At 37.9% G+C, this 23,721-nt stretch overlaps 1 protein-coding gene across 1 annotated transcript; it reads right to left on the reverse strand.

Moving 5' to 3' along the window:
• Positions 1-1,579: 1,579 nt before the first annotated feature.
• brca2 (BRCA2 DNA repair associated) lies at positions 1,580-22,313 on the reverse strand. Its single transcript, XM_038294417.1, is given in 27 exon segments — positions 1,580-2,098; positions 3,351-3,494; positions 3,643-3,899; positions 3,985-4,123; positions 4,207-4,373; positions 4,461-4,656; positions 4,732-4,844; positions 4,920-5,067; positions 5,143-5,298; positions 5,369-5,732; positions 6,327-6,497; positions 6,577-6,764; positions 6,862-7,043; positions 7,130-7,541; positions 7,592-7,665; positions 7,748-7,846; positions 8,100-13,679; positions 14,307-14,888; positions 15,048-15,129; positions 16,401-16,456; positions 16,536-16,647; positions 16,752-16,780; positions 16,867-16,919; positions 17,031-17,094; positions 17,920-18,153; positions 21,969-22,067; positions 22,160-22,313. Coding segments are annotated over 26 exon segments (10,014 nt in total). The 5' UTR covers positions 22,024-22,067; positions 22,160-22,313; the 3' UTR covers positions 1,580-1,741.
• Positions 22,314-23,721: the final 1,408 nt, after the last annotated feature.

Consider the following 23,721-nt stretch of genomic DNA (forward strand, 5'->3'; position numbering starts at 1 on the left):
GTCATTTAAAGGTGTTCATTAAAGATATTGACACACATTTAAAAGTTAAGTATATATTTAAAATGAAAGAAACTTATGCATTTTACACTGTGCAGAATTATTAGGCAAATTGTATATTTTGAAGATTATTTTTATTATTGGGCCATAATTGTGTTCTCAATCAACTCAAAAGACTCCTTAATATCAAAGTTTCATATTTTTGGAGGTTGATGTGTTTTTTTTTTTTTTAGATTTGGCCATTTTATGAGGACGTCTGTGTGTGCTGGTAAATATTAATGTGCAGAATTATTAAGCAGAGATGCACACCATCTGATTTACTTAAATGATAGTTGGCTTTCAAGCCTATACAGCTTAGAGTAGGACATGTATGAAAGGGATGACGTGGTCGAAATACTAATTTGCCTAATAATTCCGCACACCGTGTATTTTTGCTTTTAGTGGTTCTTTAATAGCTTCTCAGCTGATACTAAGGTCTGTACTGTAAAAAAAAAGAAGAAAAAAAGACAAACTGATTAAATTAAAAAATTCCTTTAGTCAATATATTGTAGGAGATTGAGATTTTTAGTAACAGTAAAAATTGTGAAGGTGACATACCTCCTTTGCAGGGAGTTCAGGCTAAAATAGGTTTTATAGGTTCCAGAAGAGAACAGGAAGAGAGTCTGGATTTAAATCCAGCAATGGAAATATATATTGCTGCAAATTGCTATTTTATAACACTACCATAGTCCTTGAACTATATTTGCAATCAAAGTACCACCAGTACCTTTGGTGGTACTTTGTTGCAGTCTGCAATATACTTGAATATATTTTGGAATAAACTACAAGGTATTGGCATCAAACCCCATTTCACAAAACCAACAGGACTGGTTGATATGCAGTTATCAATTATTAGTAGTAATAAAAGGTAATGATGGACTTGCATGGATTTCTTGAAAGCTAGCAAAAAATCCACTAAAGGAGGTTAGTAAATATAGTCTGTGTGAATGTTCTGATACAAATTCTCAGAAATGCAAATACACAGTTCACCCAAACATAATGCTAAATCTTTCTGCTCCAGCATCAAACTTAAATCTTTTAACATCTCAATTAAAACTGAACACCAGCTTCCTTTAATCATACTGTAACCAATCCAAGGGATAAAGGTTTTCTTCACTTTTTTATGATAATGTCCAGATCTTGTATAAGAGCAGGTTTTGAAAAAAACAGTAACAAGGCAGTTCTTGAAAAAAATTGGAATTTACCATGGCAGCACTTGTGAGTAGCACAGCATGTATAAATTTACAATGCATTATAAACTGAAAATCAATGTGTTCCACTTTGATTTACTTCATAATCCTACAACAGACAGAAAAGGAATGTAGAATCAGAAGCAGAGTGGACAAAAAGTACAAATGTGCTTCAACAGCTCACCCTGTTGGGTGAATGTCATTCTGTTCATATTTACCCTGAAAAAATTCAGACGTAAATCAATGTAGGTATCAAACACCCAATAGGAAGCAGCCTGGTCCATATAGATCTTTCTAAAACCCTGATCAATTTACCCAATTTTTATCTCCTTAGACACAGAAACAAGGACAGAGGTGATGGGTTGATTTTATTGTGAAGAGCCATATCCATAGTTTAATATGATCAAGAACATGTCAAATACAATTTGTTACATGTTTTTTAGCAGCTTTCAATTTTCACATTACTTTCGTACAGTGTTTTAAAAGATGTACTGTTGTTAACTTGCATGTAAAATCTACAATAAATTTCCAACATGCAATTCCTGCGTATCAATCATAGCCAGTTCCTCATCGTTCACCCACTCATCCTCCACTAGAGAATCAGCCCGCTTCGGTTCAACAGTCTGTGCGGGTTTTAAAGTGCTTGGTGGCCCAGACCTCCGAGGAGGATTGAATGTTCTTTTCACACAAGGTGAAACTACTGAGCCAAGGGGGGAAATAGGAGGTGGAGAAGGGATGCGAAAAAGATAATCCAAAGCCCTTTTTCTTTTCAGGCTTTTAGGGTCTTTTTCTGTTGAAGATGTTGGTGCAGGGAGTTTACTGCTGACAGGTGTGAAGGATCCAAGGCTTTTACCTGGTTTCTGAAAGGTCACCTGCAGGAAAAAAGATGTTTTCAAAGTTTATTAAATACAGCAAAAGATGAAAAAGGTTGGTCACCGCTTGACTTAGCTTTAATTTTCTGAAGTAACCAACAGTTTTCTAGTTTAATGGGACCGAACACCTCAACAAATAATGAAAATAATGAAAGCTTTAAACCTTTTCATGAATAATATGAAAAGCACAGCCCAAACAAGTATTCAACCCCTTTAATCTGACCTCCTTAGAATAAGTGTGGCCAGTGTTTGACTGATTAACTGTTATAAAAAGGTTAATGTGATTTGCTTGTTATGTGCAATAATAAAGATATTATACATATCAAAAGCATCTCTGGTTTAAAGCAGCTCCTCACTTTGTCTTAACACCAGCAACAAAATGGCCACCGGCTGCCTGCTTGTTTCTTTTTACTTCCTGTATTATACTGTATTCACTTGCATTGTTCATTGTTTTTTCAAATAGAAATACTGGAATTATACAGTCGTTTCCTTTTTCTTGGAATAGTGTAGTCCTTTAAGTTATATTTAACTCAAATTAATTATCAAACACTTTACCTTTTAGAATTGAACTTCTGTAGTATTTTAAAGTTCAGATAATGAACTTTAAAATACAATGAAAGGTATCCAAGTTCTGAGTCATTTTAGGTGACATTAAGTAACTGCAGTTAATTTGCCTAAAAATTTTTCCTTTATTTGTTCAATAACTGAGTTACTAACTCAGTTACTTTTTTGGAGAAGTATATAGTAACTAAAACGAGTTTATTTTTTAAGTAATGCAATTCATCTAACTAAAATTAGAAAATAGAGTAACCAATCATAACCACATTAAACATGTGAAAAAAAATGTGCTCTGGTCAAATCATTTGGCCCTGCATACTCCACAAACATTGTGTGCACACCACCCATCCCTGACTACAAAACATGGTGGGGGCAGTATCATGCTGTGAGAATGTGTCTGTCAGGCAGGGTCAGAGAAGCCTTTTAAAGTTGATGGGAGGCTAGATTGAGCTAAACATAGACAAATCCTGGAAGATTATATGTTAAAGATAACAAAAGAACAGCCTAATATAGAGGTTCAAAGTAGTTTTTTTTTTTTCACCATAAGGAAAACCTATTTCTCTACTTCAAAATTGTGCACTTTTCTGTGTGTAAGGAAAGTAAACCTCCAATACAAATGAGCCTGGGACTGCAATGTGACAACATACGAAAAAGGAAGAATAAAAACTTTTAAAAAGCATAAAAACGAACTCACGTTTGAGCTTAAGCTTTGTCTTCTGTCTGTTGCAGAGCCTGCAGGTTGTGGTTGCAAAGATGGAGAGCAGACCGACTGCATGCCATCAGACTTGACTAACTGGGCAAGCTTTTCCTCAGCAGATGGACAGAAGTTGTCCTGACACTTTAAATATATAAACAAAAGTGACATTTTAAAAACATGGCTGTTAGACCAAGACGATGAAGCTAAAAATGAGAAAGCTCGAAAGATAGAGAAAATTTAGAGAAATAAGAAACAGTTTTCTAGAGCATTTCAGTTTCTAACACCATACCTGGACCAGGCTTTTGAGTTGCTGGAGGGATTCCTGTAGATGAATCTCCTTGGGGTTTGTGGAGAAAGCAGTCAGATCCCCAGCATACACCACAGGGGTAGGGTACATGGACTGCCCTCTGAGCTGCAGGTTGCTCAGTGCCAACAGGACACCTGGTTTTACCACATCTTCAAGGCCAGCTTGAGCCAAGCTGGTAAAACAGCGCACTTTCACAAAATTCTGCTTCCCGTCAACCAAATAAAACGCAGGAGAGGGACCTGTGGACAATTAAGGTATAATACAATTCAGTTAACAATACAGCTAAGAACAAGAAAAGAAAAAGACAACCAAACAAACACTAACCCTGTTGATCTATAACACTGATCACATATCCTACAAGATCAACTTCTCCACACAGGGGCTTGAATTCTTCATTTTGAAGATCTGCAAAGTCTGTAGCGACTCTTGGCTGGAAACGTGATGACAGCCATTCTGGGGACGCCTGAATGCAAAATTTAGTTAAAAATTGAAAAAGCTTTTGGTCATAAATAGATATAACAAATGATAATTTGAATATCGCAATACCGGCATTTCCTGGAACTGTGTTTTCTTTGTTCCGGTCAGCTGAACGGTTTCAATGGTGCTGCGGTTCTTTCCATTCGAGACGGCAAGGTTATAGACTTTGAATCGGCAACCTTCCTTCAGTAGAGACTGAAGATCAGAGGAAGGCCGCCAAAGGTTTAACTTATAAACTACAAGAGAAAAAAAATAAATAAAATTAAATTATACACATTAATGAGAAAGACAGATAAGATGTAAAACACCATAACAAGACCGACCACAACTGGACTGGTCCTTTGAGTCAGCGATGCAAAGTCTCCATACAGGTGCCACATCTCTTTTTGGACAGCTCATTTCATTGTCTTCTGCATCCAGAGCTCGGCGATATCTGTCCTGCAGCTCGGCCTGCTTCTTCTCCATCAGAGAACTCCTGTAGGCCTGAAGAGTCTCCATTTGTTTTTTACTTAAATGAGCCTAAAACACAAACAAACAAGTTGTTTGAAATTCACAGAGATGCAACTGAAATGTATACTTTGAAGTTCCCATTACCTCCAGGTATGCAGGGTCGTCTCCAACTGCTTCATATAATTCTACCCCTTCTTGCAAGTTTGCAACATCCTGCTTGCTGATTGTCTGCCTTCTGCGCTGAGGTTTCGCTCTCCCTGAAGGTGAAAACTTGTTAAACCTTTTCAATATATTTAACTTCGCTATTAAAAAGTGGAATTTAAACCTTCTACCTTCCTCCTCTTTTTCAAATTCAGCTTGAATCTTGGCAAACAGCATCTCCATCACTTTTTGTTTGTGGTGGCTGAATCTTCTTGCCTCCTTCTCTTCTGCCCGATCCGACCGAAACATAACACCACCATCTGATTTCCTCTCCATCCACTTTAAAAATAAAAACATACATTCAGACGATGAACGCAATGGAGGATCCATATAAATAGTGAGTTCTCTACACACCTGCATTGGGTAGCTTCTCAGTATAAGAACATCAACACATCCTACTAGTCCACCATTACTGAATAGGCAGGAGATGGGGAGCAGAAATGGTCGAGGATCTTTGTGAAATCCCAGCTTAGCGTCCCACCGCGCTCGCCTCGTGCTGTTGGCGCATATCTAAAACAAATTGCATGTTATGTGGTCTGGGGAAAAAAATGAAAAACATGTATCCTCTCCCTGTAAATACCTTCAACATTAGAGAGTCCGGTGCCTCTAAAGGAGAGCAGGCATCTTGTGATCCAACCAGTTGGGCTCCGTGGATCATCAATTTGCCACCGACAGCAAGCCGGCCTTTGTGAAGCATTGCAGTCAGAGGTTCATCCAGCTGTGCTTTGATGGCATACCAACCATCTGTCAACCAGATGATGGCTGATGGATTGTTTTCAGCACTTTGTGTTGTCTTTGTGTCGCTGCGGCTCTGTGCGTTTAGCAGGTGACCTCTGGAGACGATCTCACAGACACACAGAATAAGAGTTTTAGCTGGTGCGTCGTCCCTCTCCATGATCTTCTTCAGAGCTGGCCTGCGGCTGTGGTCCACCTCTACATCATATCTGACATAAAAGGAAAAAAAAAATATATATATAGATATTGCAATGGTATAGTTTAGTGGGTTTTTTTTTGCAGCTTAACAATACAGACTCAGATATCTCATGTTACATTAATCATCTTTAGCAACACACTGTAGTTAAAGAGTAAGCTTATCCAATCCTTAAAGGATCTTGAATGAAATAATCTCTAATTTGCCAACTAGTATAAATTAGCTCAATCAGACGGCACTGCTTCTCTTTTGTTCTCCTTAAGGGAGAAACAGGAAAAACTCATCTTTATATCGGCCGTCTCTTCAGCCCCGTTTAATTTGTTTCTCGAAAAAACGGACAAAAATCAAACCGTATGGTGGCTGGCTTCCTGCGTGCGACAAAACAGAGTCGCACGCAGGAATAAAAACCTCGTCCCTGTCTGCATGCAGAAACTGTGGGCTCTCCAACCAGCTTTATCCTAGTGAGCAGTCTAATTTTTGAAGGCTTCTGCGCAGGACCTTCAATAACTACCCACACAGGTTCGCACGACTTCTTTTTTTTTCTTCTTAACAATAATTGCAATCTAGTAACTGCAAATGTAGCTGTCCGAACTTTAAGGATATGAACCTGTACTTCAGCTGCAGGAGAATCTGCTCTGGAGTGAGGCAAAGACTGCCCATTTTTTCTGGAAAGGATTTCTCCATGGAGGCCTGCTTCCACACAATCCACCGGTAGTGATTGTAAACCCACTGCTCGGTGATCAGTTTGGGATCCACACCGGGCGTATCACATAATGCTCTATGGAAAACAGTTCAGCATATTAAAGCAGTGAATAGGAGTGTGAAAATAAGTAAAAACAATGTACTTTCATGACTACCTATAGAATTCTTCTTTTCCCACCGTCCAGTTGTTGCTGGGGATCAACCAGCCTCCGTCAGCGAGTTGAACACCGCCTCCATCTGTTATCATTTCCTGTTTGACGAACTGCAGCAAGTTGAAGCGAAACGATTCGGCGTTTGCTCCGGTGATCTCAGGAACATGCTTGTGGACTCCGCACTCATACAACTAAAGCAGAAATGTATAAATATAAAGGCGTTGCTTATAGGACAAAATGTAACTTGTAAAGAGGAAAGCTCAGAAGCTGTGTATGTTTTGGCCTTGCCTCTTTTGCAGAGCATCTGGTTGGTTTATTTCCATTTACTGCCACTTTTAAAGGGATTCTCAAAACTCCTGAGGTTTTTGTCAAAAATAAGCTCCCAGGGAGCGGTCGAATGGTCTGCCGCTTCTTTTTCCTAATCCTCATGTCCTGCATATCCCGGGCCAACATAATATTCTCTGTCCTGTCTATTGAAAGAGACTATGATTATACCAATGTTATATAGGATATCTGGGGCTTTTTACACAGACTTTAGTTTAAATGATGACCGTACCTTGGCTTCTGGAAAGCATGTTGTCCACATGTGATGTTTCAGCAGCGCCAACTGGCTCCTCGTTTTCAGGAACACTTGGAATCATCACATTAGAGTTTGAAGACTTCATTAAAGGGACAATATCTGTAGAGCTTGGGGTTTTCTTGGGAAGTGGTGCTTCGTTGTTGGTGTCACTCCCCTGTTGTTTAGGCAAGCTCACTTGTAGGACAATTCGTTGTTTTTTGAAGGGGGGAACAAACACAGGTACTCTTTTGCGGTCTCCGACTTCTGGATTATTGGATACAGCTCTCTTTGCGCTTTTGATAAATGGAGGAACAAAGGCTTGCATCTTGGAGGATGCCGATGTACGATCTCCTGGGTTTCTATCTGTTGTCCTTTGGTATAATAATTAATAAAAATAAATGACAAGGATCTGTTAAAATCTATTTGCCATTTGGAATCACAACTTCTAACATCTAATACAATATACCTGTGAGGCTTTGTGATGTGTGGATGAAGAGAGGTATTGTACTTGAACACTCCCCTGTCCATTAAACCTTGATGAAACGGGTAAAATATTATTAAAATGGATTACTTCTATTTACTTGTCTCAAAGTAAATATAATACAAGAGAGTTACCATTTGGAGAGCTTTTTATGGGGTGAAGCCCTGAACCTCTTGGACCATCGGTGGTTTCACTGAATTCCTCTAGTAATCTTCGTTTGGAAGGGGGCTGAGCTATATAAGAAAGGCAGGAAAATGATTTCAGATTTTTGTCTGCCACTGCTTCGCAAAGATCTTACATTTTGGTAAATAAAAATGGAAATTTTGATCTAAGAGCAGAATCTATTAAACTATACTTATAATCAAGGGTTTTTCCTTATTTAAAATCGTAATGCATGTAGAAAGTATAATAAACTAATAGCAGGAAAATCAGTTATTACATAAATTATCAAAGCAACTAAGAAAAGATTTAATGTGTAATACTTGCCAGTTAGATCTTCAGCACTTCTAGTTTTCTTCCTTTTGGCTTCTTCGGTAGATTTGCCATTTGATTTGCAGTCTTCTGGTATTTGGAAATGTTCTGAACCCATCAACAAGCTCTGGCCAATCCGAACTTCATCATCTAGTAAGGCTTTTGTACAATCAAAAGCTTCCTGAGCAAAAATCATTTGTTGGGTTTCTGTACAGCCAGCGAGGTTCAATGACTGAAATTCTGGGCCTGTTGTCAGAACTTCAGATCTCTTGATGCTGTTTTTAATGTCTAAATCACAGACTATCATGCATGGCTTTTCTTCATGGTCACTTCCAATGTCTGCTGCTAAAGGAAAAGATTGAACCGCTGAGTGGTTCTTCCTATAACCACTTCTTGGGGGAGAAATGGGGTTTAAAGTTCCTTCAGTATATTTTACATGTGATAACTCTGAATTTATAACATTTGTTACCCCTACATTTGTGAGAGCACACTTCATTTTTTCCTTTTTACTTTGAGCAGTTGGATATGGTAGAGCTGTTGTGACACTAATGTCGCTACAAAGAGCCTTTGCTTTCTGTAAAGCCTCAGACGAAATTGCCACAGGTTTACCACTTGCTGAAAAAAATCCACCATTCATCAGACCTGGACCTGAAACGGGGGTCTCAGAAAGTTGGGACGGAGCACAAATCCCATCATCATCCACTTTGTTTTCACTCAGCAGCTTTGGTCTTAACAGAGCCTCACATGAAATAGCAACTGTGTTCCCACTGGCTGGCTGAAATCCACCATTTTGTCCTGGCATTGAGCAGCCTTCTTTTTGGTTAGCTTTAATTGAACTGGATTCAGGTTCTTCACAAATACCAGCAGCTTGCTTTCTATCTGGTTTGAGTTGGGACAGGTTTCCCGTTATGCTGCCACTTTCCTTAGTTGATACTTTATTAGTTTGTTCTGATGATGCGTCACTGTTACCGTCCAGGATCCAGCCTTCATCATCTCTGAACGAAATATCTGTATCTTGCATTGCTTTTGTTAAACCCAAGTCACTGACTTCTTTGAAAAGGATTTTTGCCTTTTGAAGATTTTTCTGGGAAACATTGACTTTTTCTCCCCTTGCTGTAGTAAAACCACAAAATATTTTCTTAGATTTGTTCTGATCGTCTTGTTTGTCATCAGTTTTCCTTGTCTGTAAAACATCTGGGACTTCTGCTCTGCGGGTGATATTAAAGAGGGATTTTGGCTTTTCAACCTCCTCAGCTGGAGGTGCCATTGGTTTACCACGGACAGAATGAAATCCACCATTTTTGAGCGGAGGAGCAGTAGCCTCGAACTGCAGTGTTGTTGAATTGTTTTCACTCAGAAGCTTTGCTCTTGACAGAGCCTCACATGAAACAGCAACTGTTTTCCCACTGGCTGTCTGAAATCCACCATTTTGTCCTGGCAATGAGCAGCTTTCCTTTTGGTTAGCTTTATTTAAACCAGACTCAGGTTCTTCACAAAAATCTGCAGTTTGCTTTCTATCTGGTTTGAGTTGGGACAGGTTTCCCGTTATGCTGCCACTTTCCTTAGTTGATACTTTATTAGTTTGTTCTGATGATGCGTCACTGTTACTGTCCAGGGTCCAGCCTTCATCATCTCTGAACGAAATATCTGTATCTTGCATTGCTTTTGTTAAACCCAAGTAACTGACTTCTTTGAAAAGGATTTTTGCCTTTTGAAGATTTTTCTGGGAAACATTGACTTTTTCTCCCCTTGCTGTAGTAAAACCACAACATATTTTCTTAGATTTGTTCTGATCGTCTTGTTTCTCATCAGTTTTCCTTGTCTGTGAAACATCTGGGACTTCTGCTCTGCGGGTGATATTACCAAAGAGGGATTTTGGCTTTTCAACCTCCTCAGCTGGAGGTGCCATTGGTTTACCACTGACAGAATGAAATCCACTATTTTTGAGCGGAGGAGCAGTAGCCTTAAACTGCAGTGTTGTTGAATTGTTTTCACTCAGAAACTTTGCTCTTGACAGAGCCCCACATGAAACAACAACTGTTTTCCCACTTGCTGTCTCAAATTCACCATTCTGTCCTGGCAATGAGCAGCCTTCTTTTTGGTTAGCGTTATTTAAACCAGACACAGGTTCTTCACAAACATCGACAGTTTGCTTTTTATCTGGTTTGAGTTGGGACAGGTTTCCTGTTATGCTGCCACTTTCCTTATTTGAAACTTTATTAGTTTGTTCTAATGATGCATCACTGTTACCGTCCAGGGTCCAGCCTTCATCATCTCTGAACAAAATATCTGAATCTTGCATTGCTTTTGTTAAACCCAAGTCACTGACTTCTTTAAAAAAGATTTTTGCCTTTTGAAGATTTTTCTGGGAAACATTGACTTTTTCTCCCCTTGCTGTAGTAAAACCACAACATATTTTCTTAGGTTTGTTCTGATAGTCTTGTATGTCATCAGTTTTCCTTGTCTGTGAAAAATCTGGGTCTTCCGCTCTGCGGGTGATATTACCAAAGAGGGCTTTTGGCTTTTCGACCTCCTCAGCTGAAGGTGCCATTGGTTTACCACTGACAGAATGAAATCCACTATTTTTGAGCGGAGGAGCAGTAGCCTCGAACTGTGGTGTTGTTGCATTTATTTTATTCTTAATTTCTTCAAACTCATTACACAGGCTTTCTACTCTCTTCAGAGAGTCAGATGATACATCGGCTTTCCTTCCACTGGCTGCCTGTAACCCATGGCTTGCTTGTGGCAAAATGTTTTCCTTTACTTCCACTTGTTTTTCTGCACCTCTTGAACATCCAGCCTTCATAGAAATGTTTATCTTTTTTTTGTCACCTGGATAACAATTGTACAATTCTGCCTGTTTGCTCCCCCGCACATTTCCCTCATCAAAAACTGAAAACAAACCTTCTTCATCCACTGCTTTGGTTAAATCCTGATCATCAAGTTCTTCAAATTGATCTTTTGGTTTTGGGAGATTTTTCTGTGACACCTGGTCCTTTGTCCCCCCTGCAGTTGTGTAACTGCAGAGTTTTGTCTCTGGTTTCTCAATTCTTCTTACAGGAACAGTTTCTGACACATCATCCATATTCAAACTACTGTCACTAAATAAAGCCTTTTCCTTTTCCAAAGCCTCAGATGACAAGAAACCAGGGTCATCACTGGCTGCAAAAAAGCCAACACTCCGCGGGTCATTTCCTGGGATTTTGGACTGATTTGCTCTGATTTTATCCTCTGATTTTTCATGTTCTTTTGACAGCGTGGGTTTCTTTAAAGTTGCAAATTTTCTCACTTCAACTACAGTTTCAAAACCGCCATTATCTATTTTTGACATCACATTACTAAGACATTCTGTTTCTGATGTCTTTTTCTTTTGATTAGGTTGTTTGTTTGTCTCCACAGGTGTGTCAATCTGATTTAAAAGAGATGCAGCCTTCCTCATTGCAGCAACAGACACACTAATGTTCTTCCCAGCAGCTGTACGGAACCCGTCACTTGTGCACAGGTCTTTTGAGGCAGACAAATCAATGCTCTTAGATGTGCCTAGAATAGCAGATGGCTTTGAAGTTGAAAATGGCTTTTTTCCATTTTCATTTTTCAGAGCTAGTGTGGACATGCTGTTTATTTCCACTTCATCCCGATGTAGCCCACCTGTATGTGCAATCAATGTTGAATTTTCATTTTCAAATTTAGAGCATCCAGCAAAACCCTCCTTATGAATGTTGACCTTAGGGCTTTTAAAGTTTGAAAAGCTTCTCCCTCTTTCAACACTTTCTGGAGGAGCTTTTGTGCTCTTCTCCTCTTTATGCTCTATTACCTGACAGTCTTTAAATAACACATCTGCACCCTTCATGTGTTTAGCCGATATTGAGATTCCTTTCCCGATTTCACACTTCGCTGCGTCAGTTTCACTGCTTTCAAGGACATTCTTATCTTCAACACTTGATGGATTTTTGTTTGAACAGCGGATCTCATCTAAATTGGAAAAACAATTCTCACTTTTGTTACCTACATCACAGCTTTCTTTGAGGATGAAAGAATTGTACTTGCGGATGTCAGAATCCACGTCACATTTCTGTTCTATTTGGGCAACATTTTTTGATTTCTGCTTATCAGCCCGTTTCTGTTCTGTCAAGTTATTTTCCAGCTCTGCAAACAAAGCTCTTGCCCTGCTCAGACTCTTTTTAGAGACCTGCAACATAACTCCTCCAGCTGTCTTAAATCCCTGACCATGTATCAAAGTACTGTTGCTCTTCAACTGGCTGGCTTTAGTATCCTCAGCTCTGGGAAAGATATCACTTAACTTTGGGCATTTCCCCGTCTCAGAAATGTTTTCTGACAAACAGGAGTTTTCCCTTAGCGAGTTTGACATAGACAAGTCTGTGTATAGATTTATGCCTTTTGCTGTTTCTCCGTTTGATAAAGCCAAGGCCATATTGTCATTCATCACAGCGACTCCTGGGTGCTTTCCACAATCAGAACTAAAGCTGTCATCAAAGTCTATGTCTTGCAAAAAAGCAGGGTCAAGATCTTTTTCCTGTCTTGGTGAAGCATGGAAATCATATTCACGATTCGGGAGATTTTTTGCAGGTTTGAACTGTGTAAATTCAAACTGGCTGTCCGCCTCCTCTAAGAGACAGCAAAGTTCTGTCACATCCGCTTTTTCTGACGCCGTTAAATGGGAATTGATATTTACAAATGGTTTTTCTACTTTGGGTAACAGATTGGAATTAGATGGCTTGGGTTTCGTTGTTTCAGGAATTAAATTCCTTTTATTATTTTTGGCATATGGGGTAGTGATGCTAAGATCATGAGAAGTCTTTTCACCATCAGCCTCTTCGAAAAAACGTTTTCCTCTCTCCAGGTTGGCAGGGGAAATGTGTATGCCTTTATTTGAAGCAGTTTTGAATCCTGATGCATTGGCAAATGGAACAATAGAAGCTTTTTCCAGCTGGCCGCAGTTACTTTCATCAACAGTTTCTTCTCTACTCCTTGAATGCCCTGCTGATGTGCTCTCTGTGTGCAAATCGATTCCTTTTCCAGTATCCAGATTTTTCTCTTTGGTAGATATGTGCAGAGACACTTCAGCATTAATCGTTGGATTTCCACTTTCATTTGATGATGGCAAATGATGCATATCCGTTTTAAAGCCCAGCGACGGTCGACTTTGGTTAAAGTTCTCAGAACGAGGAGGACCAAATGACAAGGTGGTCATATGAGTGACGTCTTTCACAGCAGACTGGACTCTGCTGTCAATCATGGTGCCTTCACTGACTGAACAAGGTTGGTAAACAGTGGGTACTTGCTTGTTGGCACTGATGTCATTGGGAGGGTTTGCTTGATTTACTTTTTGTTTAGCTTGCTTCATGGCAGTCAGACATGCTGCAGGAGAGAAGTTACTCTGAGCATCCTCTGCAATATGTAGGTCAGTCATTTGGCTGAACTCCTTTGCAAATTCTCTGCAAAGTTGAGACATATCAACATCCTGGAGTTTTGGGACTGCAGAGTAAGTTGAGGGTTCTCCTAGACATTGTTGAATCTTCTGACACTCAACTTTGCCTGTGGTGTTCTTCAATGTCTTAAGAGTTGCTTTTTGTGCTAAATAAAAGCAAACAAAAAAGGAAAAAGTGCAATCAGTAACAGTTTAGAGTGAAATACACTATACATTTAACCTTTCACCAATTTGTGCCTACAATTTACAACCATTTAGACCTTTGTTTAACTTCCATTTTGCACAAAAGACCAAACTTCGACCGTCTTCTTGATTTTTCCTTTTTCTTTCACTTAAAAAAAAAATCCAAAACATTTTCAGAGAAAATAAAGTTAACCTGAGTAAATTCAAAATCTCATTTTAAAAATATTTCTATATTTAAGAAAATAAAATCAATCCTAAAAACAAATCCATATAAGAGTATACAATTAATCCCTCCACTCCTTAATTCTTGAACTAACTGATAATCCCTTTTTTTGTTAAACCCCATTAGGCAGTTTTTTCAGTATTTTAGTCATAAAATCACATTTCTATGCACGAGACTGAGAACAATATTGAAAAATTACTTAAAATTAACAGCTTTCAAAGCAATATGTGTTAGGAGTGAGGCATAGCGAGTATGACACATTAAGATGGTGACCTTAAACAGGTACAAAATGGGGAAGATACAAAATGCCCTGCAAACATGTAAAAATCCATATTCTTACTCTTAAAATGAATATTAAATGTTTTACCATATTCTGAAATCTTTGTGGAGGAATCCATCTTCTGGGACTCTGAGTCTTGGCACTTAATTTGCGATGTTTTTGTTGCAACAGTGTAAACAAACTGTCTCCTTTTTCGAATAAATCCAGTGTCTGTGACTTTCAATGATGGTCTTGAGTGTTGGACAGAATCAGTGTCACCTGGCTGTGTCATACTGCTACTCACAGCACAAGATGAGATTTCAGATAAATTTATAGGAGACCACTGGCTATCTCCAGTTTTAACTAATGGGGTTGCAGGTAATCCTCCAGATTCCAAATCAGTGGTAGCCTCTTCACTAGATGCACCATTGTCGGCTTCTGATACAGCCTGGTGGCTGCAAGCGTCTTCATTGGTCAGAGTTATTTGCTTACATTTAACTCTGTCAGGTTTCACCTTTCTCAGAGCTGAGCTACTGTTTGCAAAGAAATGGAAGTCAGAAGAAGCATTTTTTAGCCCAACTGCACCAGAAACTTCTCCTTTAACAGTATCTGGATCTTTCTGTTGCCAATGACTTCCACTCTGGTCCAATGGAGAGTCAGGGAGGTGTTGAGCCACGGGAAAAACAACACCTATTGATTACAAAACAACAAACAGTTTGTATTAGTGTGGCTCTGTGAAACCATATTGAAATGCACCTTATGTAATCTGCATTTATTTTCTTTATAAAAATGACTATAATAATTAACTACTCATGGGCATATTGTGGGGGGAAAAAAAGAAGTTATTACCTTCAGAATTAGAAGACCCTACACTCTTTTTCGGGGTTTTAAGTGAGGAATTGGAAAGTGAAGGGAAAAGCTTCCGGACCAACTTTGAAAGTAAGACAAAAAGCAAAAATTCAGAACAACGCAATTTCATTAATAATAAATTAGGATAATAGGATAATTGCTTTTTATTTGCCAGTATGCTGTGAAAAAGAATAGCTTATTATAAACTACTATATTGAGGGCTAAAGAATATTAAATGATTTAACCCTCAAAACCCACAACAGGCTTCACAATGTTTACACAAATGATAATCATGCTGGTTTGAAAAGATGTTAAGTTAAAAACTAGAGAACAATTATTGTTAAACACTCAGAATTGTACGTTTTATGATTAAACTTTACTTATAAATTTCCATATCAGGATTAAAAGGTGAGAGTACCACAAATTGAATAAATGTTTTCATATTAAAGTGATGAAATGCAGCCAGATTCCTTGATGTGTAGTCGAATTGATTACTGCAACGGTGTTTTCACAGGTCTACCTAAAAAGTGGATCAGACAGCTGCAGCTTATCCAGAATGCTGCTGCCCGTGTCCTCACTAAGACTAAGAAAGTACAGCACATCACCCCAGTTCTAAAGTCCTTACACTGGCTCCCTGTATCTCAGAGGATAGACCTAAAAATACTTCTGCTAGTCTATAAATCTCTGAATGGCTTAGCACCTAAATACATCACAGACTTGCTATCAGTGTATCAACCCTCCAGACCACTCAGGTCTTCTGGCTCCAGCCTGCTCTGCATACCTAGAACCAGAACTAAACATGGAGAAGCAGCATTTAGTTCCTATGCTCCACTTATCTGGAACAACCTTCCAGAAAACTGTAAAAGTGCGGAAAGCCTGAGTTCCTTTAAATTAAGACTAAAAACACATTTGTTTAGGAGTGCCTATGACTGTTCTAGTTAAACAGTTCAACTAAAACATCATTAGTTCAACTTTTATTTTCTTTAGTCCAACTGTTTTAAAAAGTCATTTTTTTTCTGCATTTTCAATTTAATTTAATTTTTTATCCTACTTGGTTTGATTCTGTTTTATTTTCCTGTATTTTAATCATGTAAAGCACTTTGCATTGTCTTTGCACTGAATTGTGCTATACAAATAAATTTGCCTTGCCTTGCCTTAACAGACTAATGAGTCCACAAGGGACTTTACACGACCTGAGTGTCTAACTTGTCTCTTAATCTTTTTTTTTTGTGCACAAATCTAGATCAGATTCTGAGGGCTTTTTAAATCCAGAACTTTTCAAATGTTGCATTATGTGATTTACAATAACTGATTACTTCAGCTGTACATAATTAAACTATGTAGGGTACTCACAACAACATTTCTATCTGCAGTGACACTCGCTGGACATGGACTCTCTTCAGTTTTAGCTGGAACATCAAAAAAAGAAAATATGTCAAATTAACCAGAAATTTAGAATAATACATGCCACGTGTTTCAGCAACTCACATAAAATCAGGGTAGATGGCATTGCTGGTGGGGTATTGAAAGAACTGGTCCAAGAGATATCTGGATTGATCTGTGCACCGAGACTTTCAGAAATATGCTTGACATAGCTGTCCTGTTTCATTGAAACAAAAAAAAGGAACAAGTTTCATTATCTATTACATTAGACTGAAATTGTATTAATGTTTTAAAAAAACTGGTAGATTAAAAAGTACTTACTGGGGATTTCTTTGGGGTATCAAGAAGATCTGCAATAATCAAACAAGAATATCTATCAATGGTGCTTATTTCTTAATTTCTTTGTTTATATAAATTAAAATATGTTTCTTCTTACCAAAACTCTCCTCACCCTGAGGTTGGACACCTTCACATTTTACATCCAGGACACTAAAATAAACAGAACCAGTACAATAAAAAATACGTTAAGTTAGACAGAAGAGAGCTTTTTAAAACACTATCAGTTGCAGCATGATGGAATGAAGCTTTCATTTTACTCACCGCTGTTTTGTTGGCTCAAACAGACAGGGACTCTGAGTTGTCACCCATGGTGGCGTTTCTTTTCCTAAAACAAATGACAGAAACATGTAGATTTTAGAGTTTAAACTTCATAGAGGTTTGTGTTAAGGCCTTTATTAATTAGTTTAAAATGAACAGTCTTAATTATTTAAATGTAAGCAGTAGGGATGCACGATATAATCGGCCCCCTATCGGTATCGGCCTGTATCGGCCTTAAAACTGAATATCGGACATCGGCCACCCCACCGATATTTAACCCGATATTTGATCAGCTTCTGAGTTTCTAAAGTCTAAAAAAAAAATTAAATAAAAAAAATAAATACTACTACTTCTTCCTCAAAAACTTATTTTTTACAGACTTAAAATCTTCTAAAGACGAGGGAAAAAATATTGATACATTAAAATATCACAATATCTTCATATGCTGATATATTGCCATTTAAAAACACCATATCGATCTCTTTTACTAATAAAATATTGCTATATGTCATCGAAATTTTGCCATATTTTTATATGTTGATATATTGACGCGGTATCGATCTATTTTACTAACAAAATCTCACAAGAATTTGCTAAATATCACGAGAGTTTGTAACAGAACGATGAAATTTCACGAGATTTTGAAAGTAAAATAGATCGATACCGCGTTTTTAAAAATCTATTTGATATCAGCATATGAAAATATATTTGAGTATATTATTTTTGTCAGTGTCAGAAATGGATAACAAAACTGCTATTTTCAATGACTACTTATTTTTGTCCAGCTTTAACATCGGTATCGGTTATCGGCTACATGAGTTTTAAAATATCGGCATATCGGATATCGGCAAAAATCCCAATATCGTGCATCCCTAGTAAGCAGAAACAGTACCTTGGGCAGCTGTGAACGATGGCTCATCTTCAACATCAGGGGAGACCATTTGACTGCGTCGAAAAACTTTAGGGGTTGAAAACAGTTGGCTTTCGACTGCTGTCTTCTCCAGAGGGGCTTTGAAAAGTCCCTCTTGGTTAGCACACAGGTCATCGTTATCATCAACGTGTCCTTCACCAAGAGAAGCTTGGGCTGTCAGTACCTCAAACCAGTTTGGATCCACTGGTCCCAGCTCTAAAATGATAAAAAAATATATATATTGTTTAGGCTAGGGCTGCAACTAACGACTATTTTCCTAATCGATCAATCTGTTGATTCTGCTTTTGATTAATATGAAGTAATAAAAAGATCCTTAAAGGAGATTTTTTTACACAATCAAACCAGGTGAAAACCAGGGGGGACCAGAGGAGTCGGATGAAGGAGTTTACCCTTCAAACAAGTTTGCCCAAGGCTCCGTCTTTCAGTGTTGTTGTGTCCTTGGGCAAGACACTTTACCCACATTGCCTACTGATGGTGGTCAGAGGGCCCATGTTACCAGTATACAGCAGCCTCCCTTCTGTCATCGAGCTCCAAAGCAGCTGTGACTACAATGTAGCTTGCCACCATGAGTGTATGAATGTGTGAATGACTGAATGTAGTGTAAAGCATTTTGGTCAAGTCTTCTGACTTGAAAAGGCGCTATACAAGTACAGGGCATTTACCATTTACCATGGGTGAAACCAAAACTTTTCCATTTAAGGAGTTCTGGGTAGAGCATATTAACGGACACATTTTTTATTTTAAATTAAAAATATTTTGTCTTATTTTTGCATAATTACTGCTCTAAGTAGGTTTCTCCATCAGCTTAAGACATGTTTTACAGTCTCTATACTCCAGTTAATGATTAATCAATTACTAAATGAGCTGACGATTATTTCAATAATCAATTAATACTGATTAATCCGATTAATTGTTTCAGTCCTAGTTTAGACATAACTTTTGGGATCTGTCACATAAAGCATACTGCAGTGATTGTGCTACATCAGTTTAAATAAAAGTAGACCATGTATGATGACAATTTTCTGACCGATCATTAGTGATTCACATTATTACACAAAAGTGCCCTTCGATATATAAGAATTAGGAATTTAATTTAACAGCCAAAAAAAAAAAAAAAACATTATTATTGGCCTGCATCTAAGCTCACCAACATCAAACAGAAACACTATCTGCAACTTATTGGTTAGCAATAAAAGGGTCAGCTGTCCTCGTACCCGTTGTTGTTTACTATTGTTCTCGGAGTTATATTGTTTGACCAAGCCTTGTCTAACATTCTTCAAAACCAAATAAGTTTTTAAAGTCAGTATAATTTTCGATGATATCATATTGGGTCAAAATCAGTGTCAGTGCTTAGTCAACAGCTGTAATATCGGCATCATATCAGAAATGTAAAAGTTGCATCCACACACCCCTAACTAAAATATCAAAAACATGTAATTGTATGAAATATGTTTTTCATGTGAGCAGTTTCATTCAAATAAGGTTTATATAGATTAAATACAAATCATAACAACTTAAGTAGTGCTGAAACAATTGGGTTAATCAATTATTGAACTAATCATCATCTAATTCAGTAATTGATTAATCGTTAGCTGGAGTAAAGAGACTGTAAAACATGTCTTTAGCTGATAGAGCAAGCCACTTGGGGCAGCAATTACATCAAGATTGTAAAAAAACATATAAACATTATGCATTTAAGAAATAAAAAAAAATTATATATATTGTGTCAGCTCCATCCAGTACTCCTTAAGTGGCAAAGTTTGAGTTTCACCTGGTTTCATTTGTAAAAAAAATATTCAAGGAATCTTTTGCAGTCGAAAAATTACTTTTGTTAGATGCAGCCCTAAATTTGGGCAATAATTTCTGTTCATTTTGATCATTATAGCTGAAAACTAATAAAAAAACGCACATGTTCCCTTTTAAGATGATTAAAATATCAAATTCGTCTATGCTGACAAACTTTATGTGAATTGCTTATTAAATTTCTATCAATTGACAGCACTGCTAAAGGGGGTAATGCTTCAATGACTGTGGAATCACAGTGCTTAATTGGCCAGCAAACTCACACCCCCACAAAGAATCTGGAGAATTATGGATGGAGAAGGATGACCAAACCCAGGCCAAACAATGCAGAGGAAATAACGACCACTATAACAGCAACTTAGGTGTATTGTACATGAAGAACAATTGACTATATTTTTATAAATGGCTTAAAAAAATATGTACACTGCACTAATAAAGACACTGTGACGCTTATGTCGGGCCCTTTGGTTGCGGACTTACACAGAATCACTCCCAAACTACAATCCACTCTGTGACCCATATATATATTGTTACTCATGTTTTTTTTGTTTTTTTTTGTGGTTTTCATCAGAAGTCTGCTATTTACTAACCCCAAAGTCACAGGATCTATACCTAGACCTAAAGCCACAAGAATTAAATCTAAAGAAGTCTATGGTCAAATACAGAATATGGTGCAACAACAGCGGTCCCTGATTTTTCCACTCTGGGAGCCTGTTTCCAAAACGATTGTTTATGCTCTTCCAAAACACAGTCCTTGTCTACATGCAACACGATTTCATGTAAGCTGGTCTACGTGTGGATAAGGGATGTTATCAGATCTAAAGGCTGACTGCCTCCATGTCTCACTGCATTGATGCAGTAATTACTGCATGAAGATGGACATGCATTTTAGCAAGATTACTTTTATTTTTTGAGCTAGTACTGGTCACTGGCCAGAAATATGAAAAAGAAATATGCAAAAAAAAACTCTTAACATGAATTGTTTCTGGTTCAAAGAATGATTTATAATAATAATAATAACACATTTCTGTATCAAACATACTTTTAAAATTGGTCTTATGTAAAATGCTGTTTTGTCATGGAAGCAGAGGCTCAGACACCACTTCCCCCCCAGATGGGCTGCACTGAAACTGAAATCTTCCCTCTATGGACTGCTGCTCCAGGCTGGGTCACAAATAAAGATTATTTGATGGACTCATCTGAATAGTTGTAAGATATGAAAATAAAACCATCAAAAATTTTGATGGTTTTAAATTAACATGCCAAGAATAAAAATTGAGTAAATGATTTTATCCAGAAGAATTTGAGTTTTAAATTGAATTAAGGAAAGAAATTAACTTTCCAACAGCATTTTAATTTGGCAGCTGGCAGCCCCTGGCAGCTCAGAGCGGGACAGAAAGAGACTGAATAAGCTGGTGAGGAAGGACATTTCTGTCCTGGGCTGCCCTCTGGATTTGGTGGAGGAAGTGGCTGAGAGGAGGATGCTTTCCAAACTCACATCCATCATGGACAACACCTCTCACCCCCTGCACCAGACTGTAGAGGGGCTGAGCAGCTCCTTTAGTCAGGGAATTAGACACCCTGTCTGTAAAAAGGAGCGCTACCGCAGGTCATTCATCCCTGCTGCCACCAGACTCTATAATAGTGCACTATAACCACAAAAACTCCTGTAAAAACCACTGTGCAGCTATATTATAGTTTCTTATTTACTGACTGTGCAATATTCTGAATGTGCAATATATGTGAATAGAATAGTCATACCACTACCTCACCGTTGTTCCTTACCTACTACACTTTAACGTAAAAGTAAATCCACCTGTATATAAGCCATCCGGATTGTACATATGTCACCTCAAACCTCTGTGCTAGTACCTTGTATTTTTTTTATTTTTTATCTCTTATTTTTATTTGTTTTTCATTGTGTGCGATACACTTGCACCTTAATCCTTATTTATCTTGATATACTGTAATAACCTGGATATACTGTAAATATATTGTTTATTCTTAATGCACCTTTTTCCTCCTTGTATGCACCTTCTTTAATTACTATGCCAATATGTGACGTGTGAATTTATCCGCTGTGAGATCAATAAAGCTCATCCAATCTAATCCAATTTAAGAAGCGCCGCATATAAAGCATGGAAAAATGTGATAAATATGATGTACTTACACCTATCTGTTTAATCTTGAATGTTGATATAACTTACCTTTCCAAATGTCATCTTTAAATGCGTCAAACATGTTTTTTATGGATGAATCCATTCCACGGAAGCCAAATAACGATTAAAGTTTGTTGTACAGCCCACCTGGGAAGGTAAGAAGAAATAGAAGGAGAAATAAACCACTCCATTGCCAAAAAATAAAAAATAACGTGGTCAGTCAAAACTTCGAAACTTACCATGACGAACTGTTGTTGTGTTACAGTAAAAATCTAAACCAAACGTTCACAACAGCTCGATAAAAGTCAAAGAAAACCAACAGAAAACTATCAGCAGACTGCTTGCTAGCTGTTACGTAGTTTCTTCAGCTAAACACAAAACTCGCGCGCCTCATTCCGGATGTGACGTATGTTTTAGCGTAAGCATCCGCTTGCAACGCTGATCTTTCCGAAAAAACTGAAGTCACCTGCCGCCATCTTGGTACTCCCCACTTTCACGGAGTAGCGCCTGAAATAAGCATATAATGTAATGTAATTACCATAACAATCTAACCAAAACATGTATATTACATGTACGTCATCAATTTAGCACTTTTGGCACATCATCAGATAGTGTGTTTGTGTAATATTCTTCATATAACACATAACCAGTTAATGTTATAATACTACAGTATTATTATGCATCAGTTTTGGTGGGATGGATTTGTATAATATGTTATATTACATGATTTATAGACTTCATACTGAATATGTAATATGATGTGCCTATTTTTTACCATAAATTATAGTAGTTTATAGATGCTAAGAAACACCATGTGTGTGTCAAAGTGATGACTTTATCTTTATTTTAAAAGCCTTAAGCCCCCCTGAAAATGAGAATCATCATTGTTCGATGCTGTTGTGCACGTATTGTTTACGTTCTGTTTGGTCTAACTAGGGAGTACCAATATGGCGGCTAGTATCAGGCCTATCAGCAGGCCAGTTAATAGATAGAGATCAGTGGTAAACACAGAAGTGGTTTCTAATTAAAGATTAGATTAAAATACAGCTTTTATATGGGGAGTATATATATATATATATATATATATATATACTCATAAATATATACAGAAATACCAAGGGCTGAAAGAGGAGCTAGAAAAGATGTGGGAAGTAAGAACAGCAGTGGTGCCAGTGGTAATTGGAGCACTGGGGGCTGTGACCCCCAAACTGGGAGAGTGGCTACAGCAGATTCCAGGTAAAACATCAGAGGTCTCTGTCCAGAAGAGCGCAGTCCTAGGAACAGCTAAGATACTGCGCGGAACCCTCAAACTCCCAGGCCTCTGGTAGAGGACCCGAGCTTGAGGATGACACATACCACCCCACGAGGGGTGAGAAAACAGTTTTTTTTTTATTTTATATATTGTATATATATATATATCCTGAGTTCAAGCCCCACTCCCACATAATCCACTCTGGCTCCCTGAGCAAAGACCCTTAACCCCACACTGCTCCCCGGGCGCCGCATAACGAATGCCCACTGCTCCCAAAGGGATGGGTCAAATGAAGAGAGTTAATTTTGTTGCGCTGTACTTGTGACAGTGTTATCACAATAATAAAAAAAGTCAAATTTTTAAAACCATTATTAAATGCAGAAAAATGTTGAGCCTATAATACTATTTACTGTGGATGCTTTTATTATGAGAACAACACAAACTGTTTATTCTATTAATGGGATTTAAAAAGTGAAGACAGATTAATTAGAAACATGCTATTTTAAAGGAAGCTGTATTTGCTCCACCATGTTGAGATATGGCTGTGGT

Source organism: Cyprinodon tularosa, unplaced genomic scaffold, assembly GCF_016077235.1.
Source record: "Cyprinodon tularosa strain WSP-4 unplaced genomic scaffold, ASM1607723v1 ctg34, whole genome shotgun sequence".
Lineage (NCBI taxonomy): Eukaryota > Metazoa > Chordata > Actinopteri > Cyprinodontiformes > Cyprinodontidae > Cyprinodon > Cyprinodon tularosa.